Here is a 15,573-nt window from a genome sequence, read left to right on the forward strand (position 1 = left end):
TCTCTCTCCTCATCTTTTCCTGTCCTCTTTCTACTCTCCTCTATGTTTCAAGCAAGATGTGGTTGTAGTTCAATATAAAGAAACAACCTTCAGACATACCTACCATCTGCATTTCCAGACGCTATCTAAAATGTAAACAACAAATAAAGAGTCAAAGCAACTTTTAATGTCTCTTACAAAAAGACAAAACAAACAGCCTAGAGCCCCAACTTCACACTTCCACACCATGTACTTAAAGGTAAAATGGGTATTTTTGCTACCTCTAGTGACACCAAATGTAATAGCCAAAATAACTTTTTCCAAACAGGCTTCCAAAACACTGTCCCTATCTGCCATTGGTTGAGAAACAAAGTCCTGCACCAAACTCTTGCCATTGATTAAGCCAATTTTTCTATGCCGGCCTGGTCAGTATGCTCAAACTAAATTTGACACTTTACCTTAAAAGTTGAAAGAATACATATTTATAGTTTATAGGCATACATTCTATAATTTATAGGCATACATGTATAGTTCTCATAAAGCCGAACATCTTTCATATTCACAGTCATAAGCTCCACCCAACAGGAAGATGGACATTTTGGATTTTCTGAAAAATCGCAGGTTCTGAACTTTTAAATACTCCTCCCAGGGGATGTAACTGCCACCAAATTTGTGCAACATCATGCCAAGACATTGTAGATGCTAAATTGCAAACAGATTTTTGAAATTTTGAACAGTGTTGCCATGGCGAAGCAAAACATTTATGGAGAAAAATGGAAAACCTTATACCTATGTGCATTGTGTGATTTTGATTAAAATTCAGCTTTATGTTTGATGATGGGGCTGATCACATTTATGCAGCGATTATGGGTCACAGTCATAGTGTTATCAACTGGCAGTAGGAAGTATGGCACTTTTATAAGACTTATATGATATCTGATATCTTATATGATATAGCCCTCTTTTGTTTACATGAATTGCTTCAAAATTCTTTGGAATAATGTCAAGACACTGCTGATGTACATTTTTAAAGGGATATTTTAAATCTTAAATACTGTTGCCATGGCAACACATTAATTGTTATTCCTTTCTTCCTATATTTGGGGGTTTTTGAGGCAGTTGGCATGCTTAAAATTTCATGAAATTTTGCACACACATCAGAGTCACTGGCCACTAGGTCTGGGCAATTTCACGCATGGGCATGTAGTAAACCTTTAGTAAATAAGGTAAGGCGGCCTCTGTAACACCCCCATTTTCACCTACAGTAACCAAAATTGGTACATCTATAGCACCACCGAGAAGAAGCAAGTGTGGCTCTTACAACAAACTTTAAAATAGTCCTCTTATATTTACTCAAATTGCTTCAAAATTGTTTAGAATAAAGTCAAATGCCAAATGCATGTGTCCACCTTGCATTGTTTTCAGAAAGTCACCGGGTCGAAATGGACCAGTTGTGTTTGGGCCCGTCATAGCTGTATGCAGCTATATTTCCTGTTTGTCATCTTTCACAAAGCTGCAAAATCTCATTCAGAGAAAGAGAACGAGAGACAAACCATTTTGAGAGCTTTAAACTGAAAGACAAGAGGGCAGGAACCATCCGCACATGAAAGAAATAAAGACAGGTGAACGCTGGGACAGATGATGCAGTGAGGACAGCTAGGATTGAGAAGAGAAAAACGGCATGGCTCACATTCAAAATCAGTCACATATTAGTCATCAAGACCACCTGGACTACCACACGGATGAGAAAGACAAAGACAATGACCACATTTTTATTCACATTTCACTTTAGAAACACTCAGATACTTTAACAACATTTTCCCTCAAAACAACCAGCTCGTCTCTTCAATGCAAAACCCTGCCAAAAGACACAATGACAAAAAACATGTATGTCTGTCACCCTCTCATCCTCTCCAAGTTTCCAGCCTCATAAAAAATGCTCATATCTGCTGTGTAGGCATATGTGATGGCTGAAATTGCCATTAGTTATGTTCCAATTGAAACGCTGCAACAGAGCAACTCTATACAGCGTTGGGGGTCAAGAAGGTGGTCCCCATTATGTACTGCCAATGTTTCAGTCAGTATTTGATGGACAGGACATGCCATCTTTCAAAGCATGCCTCTTGATGTAGCAGAGAGGCTAGTTGATGTACAAGATTAATAAATTGATAAGCCGGTCATGTCTACATGTTAAATGTAATTTGGTGAAACTCATGCAAGATGTTCATTTGCTGCCGCCAAAGTTAGGGTTATCAAAAGGGTTAAGGTTCAGCCTGGCGCACACTGTAATATTTCTGCGTTCCAATTTTTGCTTGTCAGATTGTATGATATGATCCAAGTGAAATTTGGGGTAAAAGTCACTGCACACTGTGCGACATTGTCAGACTGTATGATGCATATCGTACCCAACATTTTAGTCCCAAATCATCCTGATCAACAGCCCAGACTCTGTGTTTTATCACATCTGGCCGTCATAGGGCAGTCACACCGCACGAATGCAATGCAAAATTTATAATACTGCCAAAACTTTGTTTGAGGCCAAGATTCATCACAAAGGCATTTAATATACTTAGTTTTTGTGCGTTCCGGATCGGATCGCACCGGCTGACAGTGTTGTCTTTCAGCGTATACTTTCCTGAACGTGAACGAATAGGAACAATTTTGATGTATGTCAATAGCTTTATGATGTATGTCAATGGGGGGTATAAAGGTGGTATTGATGGTTTCTTGGTGACACTACAGCCACCACCACAGGCTTCCTGGTTCTGGGAGCTGAGCCAGGGTCACAATGCAGCAGAAATAGTCATATTAGTTATGAACCAGATCCTACAGATCTCAGGATTTGCATGCTATATCCCATTATCTTTCCACTTATCTGAAGGACTTACTTGCAGAAACTTCTTCAACTGGCCACATGGGGAAGAATGTGATGGGGAAGAAGAATGTGATTGGGGCAGAAAGAAGAAAACTTAATATCTACAGAAGGTATCCAAGTTTCATTAAATCCCGGCAAGACCCACCAAAACAGCAACAATGTTTACCTACAAAAAACACACAATATTCTCATTTCTACAACTGCAAATACCTAGTCTCTTTGAGAAAAAGCCAAAATAGCAACAGCACAGACAGTGAGGAGGATTTGACTCATGGGAGCCTGCTTGTTTTTCTGCCCCTGATCCACTGACACACTGGGGAATGGGCACTGTTATCAGCCCTGACTGAGATAGCAGGCTTGATGGGGCGGCTGGTCTACAGGGATCCAAGAGCTGAAGTTAATCAGACAGAGACAAGTCTGGAGCACCCCTTGGGACTTACGCCACCTCCTACTCATCGTCCTCATCTCCACAAGCCCCCGCAACCACCAAAGCTCGTCACGACCTCCACCATAAGACTTTTCACACAACATTAGCCTGGGTGTCCACAAAAGTCTCAAAAATAGACAGAAAGTAGCCTCAGGTTTTCTAAGAACCAGTCAGCCATTGGCTGAGGGTTGATGGTTAGGGGAAATCACTCTGCAAATTAAGAGCATAGAACATGATGGAAGATCAATGCAATTCTCACGTTGTTGATTAACTTTTAAAGGCCACTAGTGTCACCAAACATAACTGCATAAATAACAACAGGTTTCAAGAACATACACTATTAATTATGCAAAGAGATAGTCCTGTCCCAAAATCATGCCTTTGGTTGAGCCAATTAACTCGTTTACATGCATGATCTTTAAAGAGCATCTATTATGGTTTTTAACCATGCCTAATTTTGTTTTAAAGCTCTCATACAATAGATTTACATGTATCCAAAAAAACTGCAGAATTACCTTTTTTCCCCCCAGTGTCAAAAACGACTCGTTCAATGAACCTTTCCAAAGGATTCATTCTAAACTCCTCCTTTCAGAGAGCCTACTCTGATTGGTCAGATGCCCCAGTCTGTTGTGATTGGTCTACCGCTTAGAGCGTGTGTCCGAAAGGAAATGCTCACTACAATACCCAAGTTTCAGTTTTACCTTACCAATTTGAGCCAAAGTCTGATAGTGATACTTTGGCAGATCAACCCGAACCTCCATAGCAAGTACGACGAGAACAGGACGTTTCTGAGTGGTAAGTTTATATGTAGTTTGACAATAACAGGAGTTAGCCAGTTAGCAGAGGCTAACAGCGTGCATTGGCTATACACGTATACAGACCAGAGGCGGGTTGTTCATTACCAAATTCCGTAGGTTAATACAGGAAGTCTGGAATTACTAACGACTCGTTTCAGGTGTTCAGACAAGTCAATTAAAGGAGTCAATAACTCCATTTGTCATGCACTTAGATTTTTGAAACTTTGCAGATTTTTTACATTCACAAACACACTACGTGAAAGGTAATATTTGAAAAACCATAGCACCTCTTTAACAGGTTATGCGATGACAACATTTTTTATTTATTTATTTTTAAATCGGAAACAAAAAAACTATTGCCACATGTGAACTTTTGCCAATTAACCCGAATTCACGTTGCATGAAATAACTTTTACTGCCATTCTTACCGGCTTATCTAATATGTGCAAGTGTTTTTCGCATCCCTGTTTACTTTTAATGTCAAAAGCAGATAATAATTTGATGATTTCAAATCTCATGTAAACGCAGGTTTCTGAAGTTGTCGTTTTATTAAAATAAGCTCATTTTTAATAGTTATCAGCATATTGCTGAATATGTAAACAAACTCTTTAGCACACTTCATCTTTATGGAGTGAACATGAAGTGTTCACTTCATCCTAGCCCAATTAATAAAAACCCTAAACCAAAAATTGGCTTGCTCGACGCTACATTCTCAGGCAAACTTGTGATTAATTACATGATGAAAAGATTACTTCACAAAACATTTTCAATAGCACAAAACACAAGCCGGATACATTTTGACCTCCTGAACTTTGTGGAAGGGCAAAGGTCAGGGGAAACCAGTCATTAATCCTCAAGACTAGAACTCGGGGGGAGGAGGACATCTGAGCTTTTCAACCTTTCCTCAAGTCCCAAAGGTCCAGTAGCAAAGCCCAGCAACTAAGTCAGAGTTCATTTAGAAATGGCCACCAAGCATTTCAAACAGTCAATCTGAGCCAACAGCTTGTTTCACAACAATTGAGTCAACTTTGTGTATGGGTGGTCAACCATATGGAGAGGGGGTCGTCAGAACTTTCATTTCAAGAATCCCAGGTGTCCACTGGGTGTTAGAAATTATTAGGCATATAGATTAATTGAACATATGTCAGACTTAATTAAGCATGCCATTCAATTAACCATGTAATTAATCTTATAGAGCCTGTACACACACGCGTTGAGTGAACACATTGTTTCCAATTGGTCAAAACTTCTGCGTGCAGCTGACACGTACTCCACTAGCAAGTCCAGCAAATTAAATATCTGAGGCAAGAATAGAAGCATAATCCCATTCATGACTCAAGGCCTAAGATTTGGCCCAGGTGAAATTTCGGTGTAAATCACGGTTGCTTTAATATAATGTTTGACACATAATCCTCCTCTAGAGTGTATTCACAAGGTTTTAACACCACTAATGTGGCGGGTAAAAGATATTTGCACAATTTATATTTGACGCAAAATTTCTGCCAAAGAAAACAGGAAAAGTGGAAAAGAGGTCCCCATGTGCTCTGCAAACTGTAGATACCCAGGTGCTAACACTCAAATCCTTTAAGACCGAGCCCAAGGGTTGAGCAAGGGTCAGTGTTTGTGGTCACATTAACATGGTCATTTGCAGTTGGAAAGCTGCACCAACAACGAGCTATCCTTTTTGGAAGAGTTCAGAGGCTGTCCACATATGCTAATCCAGTTCTCCATTACTAACACTGGCAGACATAAGGTTCTACACCAATGAAGGGGTCAAAAGGGTCAGGGTGCAGCCCTTCAAGGCTGACCCTAGTTGGCCTGGTCAACTCTTAATCCTGCATCGCAGCCTTAAGCAGCTGGGTTATGGAGGCCACCAATTTTTTATTAGAACCATGAGCAAAGGAGTAAACCAGTACAATGGCAATGAAGCTACAAAATAATTCTGATAATATAGTAATAATAGATATTACAATATTTTCTGTTGTCAAATATTCCAAAAAATATCTTTAGGATTGCATCTTAACCCTGGGCTGCAATTAAAACTATGCTGGAAACATTATTTAAAGCATACGGTATAGTCACAGTGAGGTCAAAAAGTCTGGGACCACTAGTGAAAATGTTTCTATTTGTATTTGTTTCTATTTGTAAAAAGATGAACTAAAAAATTCCTGTGTCTTTCAGAATAGCTTAATATTGCATGCACATGAGCTGCCATGATCTGTGCAAAACCTGACGATCCATGTTATCCAGCATGATTTAAGAAGGTTTGAAAAGCTCATCTTGTGAGCTTCAATGGAAGCAAAGTCTGACCTTTTTTACAAATTAAGCATGATCAATGTCACTAATTTGCTTACACTTTATTAGTGATTAGAAATAGTTAATCTTAAATATTTACTTCATTTTATGCATTATGCATCTGATGCTATACACAAAAATAGGGATGGCACCGATCCGATCGGCTACGATACTGACATTTTACACAGATCGGGTATCGGTCCGACGAGCATGACCCAAATCCGATACGGTGTGTTAGTTATGTTCATTACTGTCAAGCTCCAAAAATGACATAAAAGAACCATAAAAACACAGTTAATTTAGTTCATATGACTTGAACTGTGAATCACAAAAGGTTGTGTTTAATAAGTAAATATATAAAATGCACGCACCGCGCCAGCACATGTGAATGGCGCTGCTCTGTTGACACTCTCTCTCACACACACACACACACACACACACACACAGACGTGGCTATTTTAGCCTTCACACAGAGCACAATATTTGAGCGCTACTCACAAACAACATCTCAGATGTAGATGCTCAATAGTTCACTAAAATATGCATTTAGAACAGCACCAAATGTGCATTTTACCAGAATTTGAATAAGAAGCAAATTAAACTACTGTGAACTTGCCTACAAACAGACACATACAGGACATCCTGGAGAGTTCAGAATGTAAAAATAAAAGCCAGAGGGTTTTAAAGTTAAAGGTGAAAGATTGAGAAATATTACTGTTGTATTAAAATTCTAAAAGTCAAAATAAATAGTAATAATAATAATAAATATAGCTGCGAGCAGCGATGACGGGCCCAGGCACAGTTCTATTTCCACCCATTGGCTTTCGGAAAAAAATGCAAGGTGGACACATGCATTTGGCATTATTCTAGACAAGTTTGAAGCAACTTGGGAATATATAAGAGAACTATTTTGAGTCTCGCTTCAAGCTACCCGGGGATGGCGCTATGTCCTTAACCCAAAATAGTCAAATTCATGTGATTAGCCCCCAACATACATATCTATTTTGATCTAAATCACACATTGCACACAGAAGATGTCAGACACTGCTGTTTCCCCATTTTTTGCCATCAATTGAATTCCTCGCTATGACAACACCGTTCGATAATTCAAAATCTATTTGCAATTTAGCATCTGCAATATCTTGGCATAATGTTGTCTAAATGTGGTGACAGTCTCATCAATCCCCTAGGAAGAGTATTTAAAAGTTCAGAGAATGCAATATTCAAAAAATCCAAAATGGATGACTTCCTGTTGGGCGCAGATAATAATAATGTTGTCCAGCTTGATGAGAACTAAATATGTACTAATTTTGGTGACTAGTTGCAAATAGGGGTGCTACAGAGGCTGTCTTACATGCCCATTTTAAACGTGTTAACTGTCACTGGCCAACAGGTGGGCCATTTGAATGTGGCTATAAAGAAAATGCTTTGTTTTATGTCAAAAACGCCATCAATGTTCACAAACTTGGTATCAACTTAAAGCATAAAAACTTAACTTTCATCTTCTAAAGTCTATTTTGCAATTAGAATATTACAGAGAAAACATTTTAAAATGTAAAGAGTGCATTTTTAAAACATGCGACATGTGAGTGACAGTTCTTCACGTTCTCTGCTTATGATCCAATCCATTGATTGAAGGAAAAAAAAACATGCATATCATTGTGAGGGTCCACTGATGAAAATGCAACAACCACATCAGATTGGTTAAGTAACAGTATTACCTTCTAGCTTAAATTCTGTTAATATTTTTGAATCTGTGATTTAGCAGAATTATTCACCTGAAATGTCCACTAACATTATGCCAGTTGTTTTTAACTTAAGTTTATTATATAGGATAAGCTTTATGTTTGTAAATATGCTTGATACTATTTGTTAAAATACATCTATACAATAATATAAATGTGAATCTATCTATCTACAGTGCCTTGCGAAAATATTCGGCCCCCTTGAACTTTCACGCCCAATTTTTCAGTTTTGTATTTGTTAAAAACATTTGAAATATCCAATACATTTCGTTCCACTTCATGATTGTGTCCCACTTGTTGTTGATTCTTCACAAAAAATTACAGTTTTATATCTTTATGTTTGAAGCCTGAAATGTGGCAAAAGGTCAAAAAGTTCAAGGGGGCCGAATACTTTCGCAAGGCACTGTATCTATCTATCTGGGTTGTAACAGTTCAGTAAAAAAATAAAATAAAAACACTGTTCACCACCCACTGTTTGGTAAGCATTTGCTCTGTGGTTCATCTCTAGTTTAATAACGCACCTGGATCATACACTTTGGCAAAGAAAATAACGTGCCAAATAGACACACCCAGTTGTAACCTCCGCTAATGCACCTGTATGGCTCTGTAGATGGACACACTTTGCCTGTGTTTCATGTGGGTTAACGTTCTACAGGGGGGAAGTTGTCCTATTAACTGTACGTTTGTTAAATCAGTTGATGATTCACAGTTCTGCACGCATTAGTTTGAAGTGGAAAATGGCAAGCTGAGAAAACAAGCCGCAAGATAGAAGCCCCTGCTTCATTCAAGTCACCTCTCTGGGAACTTTTTCACATTGCGGTCAATCAAAACAGCGATGGTCAAAACACATTTACAAAACAGGCACTGTTTGCAAAAATGTGCGGTGAGCCCAAAACTGCACACAGACGCAATCTCTTCGGTCTGTAAACAGGCACTCACTGCTAGTTCTGACAGACATGAAACAAAAACGTATGTATGGAATAATTTTCCGGACATTATTCAAAATAATTCCCTTAGTATTTCCGTGTAAGGCATCAATGGAAATACTAAGGGAATTAGTATTCCATTTGAGTTTTGGCTGGCTACATACGCAATGCTGAGAAAGTGAAAAAGCAGACGTGGTAATTGAAATTGCTATTTAAATATGACAGGGCCAAAACTCGTAAGATATGGGAAACACAGTTGCAAACGGACTTTGCTTTTCCATTTGAAATCTGGCAGTCACTGTGCGTTCGCTTAAACGAAAATGCAAACGGTAATGCGCGATTTGCAAGTGCGTTTGGATTATGTCACATTTTATGCGTCCACAAATTGAAAATGCAATTGCAAATACAATTTGCAATTCCTTTTGAATAATGTCCGGAAAATCATTCCATACTTATGTGCTCGGGGTGTTTATTGCCAAAGTTATGTTGCCCTTACTCTGTTGATGAAGATGTGGGATTACCACATCTCTTCTAGCACACATTTGTACAGCAAGGTTATTTATTCTATAATGATGTACAACTTCTGAATATATGTTGAGTTGAATATGAAATGCACATTATATTGATGCATATATGCAAGTATTAAGTTAAATGTTAGTAAGAGTTAGTAATTAGAGCATTTTTTGTTAGTTAAGGACACTAATGAAAATTAACCATGGTTTTATTCAGGAATACTGTAGTAGCCATGACTGAAGTAACAATGAATGCTGTCATCATTGTTTTCTTGACAGAAATCATAGTTTTGATACAATTAAACATTGCAGCCCTCTACATTTAGTGTAAATCACTCGCATATGCGAGTAAATTTTGCACTGTGCGACCAAAAAACGTCTATTATTAGCCACTGGAAAGTAAATATTAACATTTCACTCGTCAGTTATAGAGTTGTGTAGTGTCGAAGCACTAAGGCCCTTTTACTGAATAAAAAGCAGTTGATTAAGAAGCTGGATTCAGCCTCATCTTTCCCTGCATACTGTCTCATGAGCGTGCAGGAAAAAGCACTTGTCTCATTCAGTTGAATGAAGACGAACCACTTCTCAAGCGCTCTGATGTGCACACCGTCTACAGAGGCTTGTGCCAAACTCCCGCGAAAATATAAACAAGGTATAAAAGTATTAATTTTGTGAACGCAAAGCGCTCCAGTTTCACTAAACAGCCATGTAATGGCAAATGTCCATAGTCATAGTGGGTTTATTCACGCAGAGTTAATAACACACAGTGAGACAGAGAAGATGCCCAGCTCTATTTCTATGGAAATGATAAAATGCAAGAAACAGAATCTCAAAGTCTTCCTTCATGAGAAAAAGGGCTTGTGAGTTAATCAGAGTCTTAAAATAATGTGTGAAAGTGAAGGCACACGTTGTGTGTATATATATATACATATTATATATTTTATATATATATGTATATACATATACATATATATATATATATATATTTATTTTTATTTTTTATTTATTATTATATGACCAAAGCTAAATTTGTATAAATTACATTGTTGTGTGCATGAAGCACACATAGGGAGTTTCTCTGTTATTAATCATCATAGTCCTAAAACAGGCAATTAATCGTCATAATTGCAATTATTTGTTTGACAATAATTGTCAGCCAATTTTCACAATCGTCACCCTTAATTTTCATTATTAGGTTCCTACCTTGTGAATTGTTTTGTTAAAAATGTGTACGAAATTTCAATCAGTGACACCAGCTTGTATCATTATTAAAAATGCGATTTTATTACATAAATTGATAGACTGTGAAATGTGTACATTTTTAAAAAGCTAAAGCAAAATCTAAAACAAATCTTACTTTATACTATATTGCGTGAATATATATGAAGAGGCCCCCTCTCTCAGTTTGCTTTATATACTGTTTAGTTACATTATGCTTACATGTCATCAAAATTCTGGTGAGAAAAAAAAAAATGTACTAGCCAATGACAATTCTTTCTCCAACATGATCGTAGAGGGTTGCATTGTTTTTCAATAGAAACTTTAATTTCCATATGGTAACCTTGATTTTGTGTAGTGATAGTGATTTGTAGTAAGGGCAAATCTCTTGTAAGTGTCTGTTACCAAATAGAATATATTTATTTTGGGTTTGTCAGTAATATTTCTTTTTCTGAAAATAATACCGAACCACACCAAAACAGTGACCCTAAAACCATGATACAAACAAAACCGTGAGAAATTTGAATCATTACACCTCCACTATCTAGCCATCCATCCATCCATCCATCCATCCATCCATCTATATTGTGGCAAGTAGGGCATGGCCGAGTGGTGTCAGGGCAGAGCGAGGCCGGAGAGATAAGTGGTAAACGATTTCAACCTGATTGCACAACGGAGCTGTGTGTGACTGTGCCACATTGACTGCTGAAAAGCAAGGCTGTTGAGTGTTGCTGAATGTGTTTGTTTATTGTGCAGAAAAGGACGTTTATGTTTTGATGTATACTGAAAAGTGTGGCATTAAAGTCTTATGAGGATTGTTTACCTGGCTCCCGCAGGCAGAGGTCTGCCATATCCATCCATCCATCCATCCATCCATCCATTGTTCATTTTTTATTTTATTGCCAACTGATTATTTTAAATTTTTGCTATAAATCAATGTGAGGGAAAAATGTATTTGATCCCCTGCTGATTTTGTATGTTTGCCCACTGTCAAAGAAATTATCAGTCTATAATTTTAATGGTAGGTTAATTTGAACAGTGAGAGACAGAAAAAAAACAAAAAAAATCCAAACATTTTATAAATTGAATTGCCTTTTAATGATGGAAATAAGTATTCAACCCCCTCTAAATCAGAGATTTCTGGCTCCCAGGTGTCTTTTATACAGGTAACGAGCTGAGATTAGGAGCACACTCTTAAAGGGAGTGCTTCTAATCTCAGTTTGTTACCTGTATAACAGACACCTGTTCACAGAATCAATCAATCAATCAGATTCCAAAATCTCCACCATGGCCAAGACCAAAGAGCTGTCCAAGGATGTCAGGGACAAGATTGTAGATCTACACAAGGCTGGAATGGGCTACAAGACCATCACCAAGCAGCTTGGTGAGAAGGTGACAACAGTTGGTGCGATTATTTGGAAGAAACACAAAAGAACTGTCAATCTCCCTCGTCTGGGGCTCCATGCAAGATCTCACCACGTGGAGTTGCAATGTTCATGAGAACGGTGAGGAATCAGCTCAGAACTACATGGGAGGATCTTGTCAATGATCTCAAGGCAGCTGGGACCATAGTCACCAAGCAAACAATTGGTAACAAACTACGCCGTGAAGGACTGAAATCCTGCAGCGCCTGCAAGGTCTCCCTGCTCAAGAAAGCACATGTACAGGCCCGTCTGAAGTTTGCCAATGAACATCTGAATGATTCAGAGGAGAACAGGGTGAAAGTGTTGTGGTCAGATGAGACCAAAATCGAGTTCTTTGGCATCAACTCATCTCGCCATGGAGGAGGAGGAATGCTGCCTATGACCCCAAGAACACCACCCCCACCGTCAAACATGGAGGTGGAAACATTATGCTTTGGGGGTGTTTTTTTGCAAAGGGGACAGGACAACTTCACTGCATCAAAGGGACGATGAACAGGGCCAAGTACCATCAAATCTTGGGTGAGAAACTCCTTCCCTCAGCCAGGGCATTGAAAATGGGTCGTGGATGTGTATTCCAGCATGACAATGACCCAAAACACATGGCCAAGGCAACAAAGGAGTGGCTCAAGAAGAAGCACATTAAGGTCCTGGAGTGGCCTAGCCAGTCTCCAGACCTTAATCCCATAGAAAATATGTGGAGGGAGCTGAAGGTTCGAGTTGCCAAACATCAGCCTCGAAACCTTAATGACTTGGAGAAGATCTGCAAAGAGGAGTGGGACAAAATCCCTCCTGAGATGTGTGCAAACCTGGTGGCCAACTACAAGAAACATCTGACCTCTGTGATTTGCCAACAAGGGTTTTGCCACCAAGTACATGTTTTGCAGAGGGGTCGAATACTTATTTCCCTAATTAAAATGCAATTCAATTTATAACAGTTTTGACATGCGTTTTCCTGGATTTGTTTGTTGTTATTCTGTCTCTCACTGTTCAAATAAACCTACCATTAAAATTATAGACTGATCATTTCTTTGTCAGTGGGCAAACGTACAATATCAGCAGGGGATCAAATACTTTTTGCCCCTCACAGTATGTGTACACATTTTGGTGACTATAGCTCAAAAGGGATGTGCTACAGAGCCCCCCGGACAGGCCCATGTTCTAGGTGGTGCTGCAGAGCTCCCCCTGCATGACCCTCCATGCAACTTTGCCAAGCCCTAACGGCCAGCGACTCTCGATATCTGTGCAAACTTTCAAGAGTTTTCACTCATGTTATGTACCCCAAAAGTACCGAAAACCTAGAAAAGAAGCGTAATTATAATAAGAAGAATATTTAGGAGAACAATAGGGCTCTGTACTTTCAGTGCTTGGGCCCTAATAATTTATTATTATTTGGTTACAAATTATAACAATATTTAAGTTGAATGAATTCCAAAAAATAACTGAATGAAAAGTGAACTGATATCTTACAACTAAATTGAACAAAAATATTATATGCATCCTTTAAAATCCAATTAACTATTATTATTTTTTTTTTTATATAATATAAATAATTTAAAAATAAATAAATAAAACGGTCTTCTTTTTTACTAAACACTTAGACTGGAATTACTGTTAATTTTGCTGCTACATTATCCAGTAGACAAGTTAACAAAGTTTTTCTTAATAAGCTATACATTTATATTGAAACAATGTATAGTTAGAGGTTTGTGTTTCTTTACATATTACAGAGTACCCCCAATTAGTTCCACACAATAATGTAAACATATTCAAAACTGATTATTCAAAAACAACAACAATGGTATCGGATTGGGATCGGTCGATACTGAGATTTCAGATATATCAGAATCAGATCGAAAGAGAAAAAAGTGGTACTGGTGCATCCCCACACAAAAATGCACATTTTCCAAAAGACAGAATTTAGTCAGAACAAATAAAACCGCTCTTTCAGAACTAAAAAAAATGTAATAATGACCAAAAGCTTTAGCTAAACCTCACGGCTAACTACAACTTCATTGTAAAGTTGCTCATTTTGGTGAACCCAGACACCAACACAAGAACTTCAAGTTGTATTCAACCTCCTTGCTTCGACTGTGAAGACAAAAAAGGAACTTACATAGTCGTGGAAAGCCTTGGCCTCGCTGGAATGTTCACATGTCTCCCGTCGATCTGGAGCTGCACAGTACAGATCCCAGAATACACTGCAAAATAAGGCAGAATAAACAAAGCTGAGTATCAAATATATAGGTGAACTTTACAGAACTAGACAGCTGCCTTTTCACAATGCACGAACAGGCTGTGGTACACTTTACAACATCATAATTTGTTTGAGGTAGAGGCAAAGGAGGTGCTTAATTTGAGCTGGATCCTGTTCCGGAAAGTGTAAGATTTGGGATACTTGCATTCCGGTAGTTGTTTTAGACGATCCGGCATTAACCAGAGCATTGTCAAATTGCACAGTCTGTCTGTGTGTGTGTGTGTGTGTGTGTGTGTGTGTGTGTGTGTGTGTGTGTGTGTGTGTGTGTGTGTGTGTTTGACAGAGAGAGAGAGCAGGTGTGCCAGCTTTCTATATTAGTGCAAAATCTCTCTCATTGGCTGATGCTTGTAGTTGCATGCACACTGAGCACAGTAAAGTGGAGAACGAGTGCGTCTAACTGGCGATATTTTCTTATAAAAGTAGGCTAATTTCAGCGAAAATGTCAAAAAGGCAATCAAGCTTGACTCCAGCCAGGTCTCCTAAGCAACCAAAGTGGCCCGTTTGCTAGGGAGGGTTGACTCACATGGGGTAATCTGTGGTGGCGATTAATGGTTCTCGCACTCAATGTGGTGTGTGGTAAGTTGCGCATGGATCGCGGAGAGTAGCATGTGCCTCCACATGCGGTGTCTCCGCAATGTCATGCACAACGAGCCACGTGATAAGATGTGTGGATTGACAGTCTCAGAAGTGGAGGCAACTGAGACTTGTCCTCCGCTACCCATATTGAGGCGAGTAACCGCGCCACCATGAGAACCTACTAAGTAGTGTGAATTGGGCATTCCAAATCAGGAGAAAAGGGGATAAAAAAAATTTAAAAAGACAAATCAAGCTTCTATTTTTATATATAAAAATTCACGAGAAAATAAAACCGCACCCATGGACAACGCTGCTAATAATGCTAATCAGGAGTAAATTTCAATTCACGTGAAACTGGGGTTTAAACACACAAACTCAGGCAGCTATTTTTCGATGTACACAAGTGGCATACAAGTACAGCTCCTATCTACTTGAATGGGGAAAGACTGAAATCTCCAAAACAGTTGATCACGTTTACAGCCAAAGAACATAATTCAAATCAGCAGTAAAATCTGACAACATTAGTATCATAAATTGAGCTCCTT

The 15,573-nt window shown here is 38.6% G+C and overlaps 1 protein-coding gene across 1 annotated transcript in view; it reads right to left on the reverse strand.

Moving 5' to 3' along the window:
* Positions 1 to 15,573, reverse strand: part of LOC127640987 (single-stranded DNA-binding protein 3-like) — a 103,202-nt gene that overhangs the window by 53,895 nt on the left and 33,734 nt on the right. Inside the window, exon 4 of the mRNA XM_052123722.1 lies at positions 14,312 to 14,396. Coding sequence (XP_051979682.1) covers positions 14,312 to 14,396 — 85 coding nt within the window. The remainder of the gene's footprint in view (positions 1 to 14,311; positions 14,397 to 15,573) is intronic.

This window comes from Xyrauchen texanus, chromosome 50 (assembly GCF_025860055.1).
Source record: "Xyrauchen texanus isolate HMW12.3.18 chromosome 50, RBS_HiC_50CHRs, whole genome shotgun sequence".
NCBI classification, from domain to species: Eukaryota; Metazoa; Chordata; class Actinopteri; order Cypriniformes; family Catostomidae; genus Xyrauchen; species Xyrauchen texanus.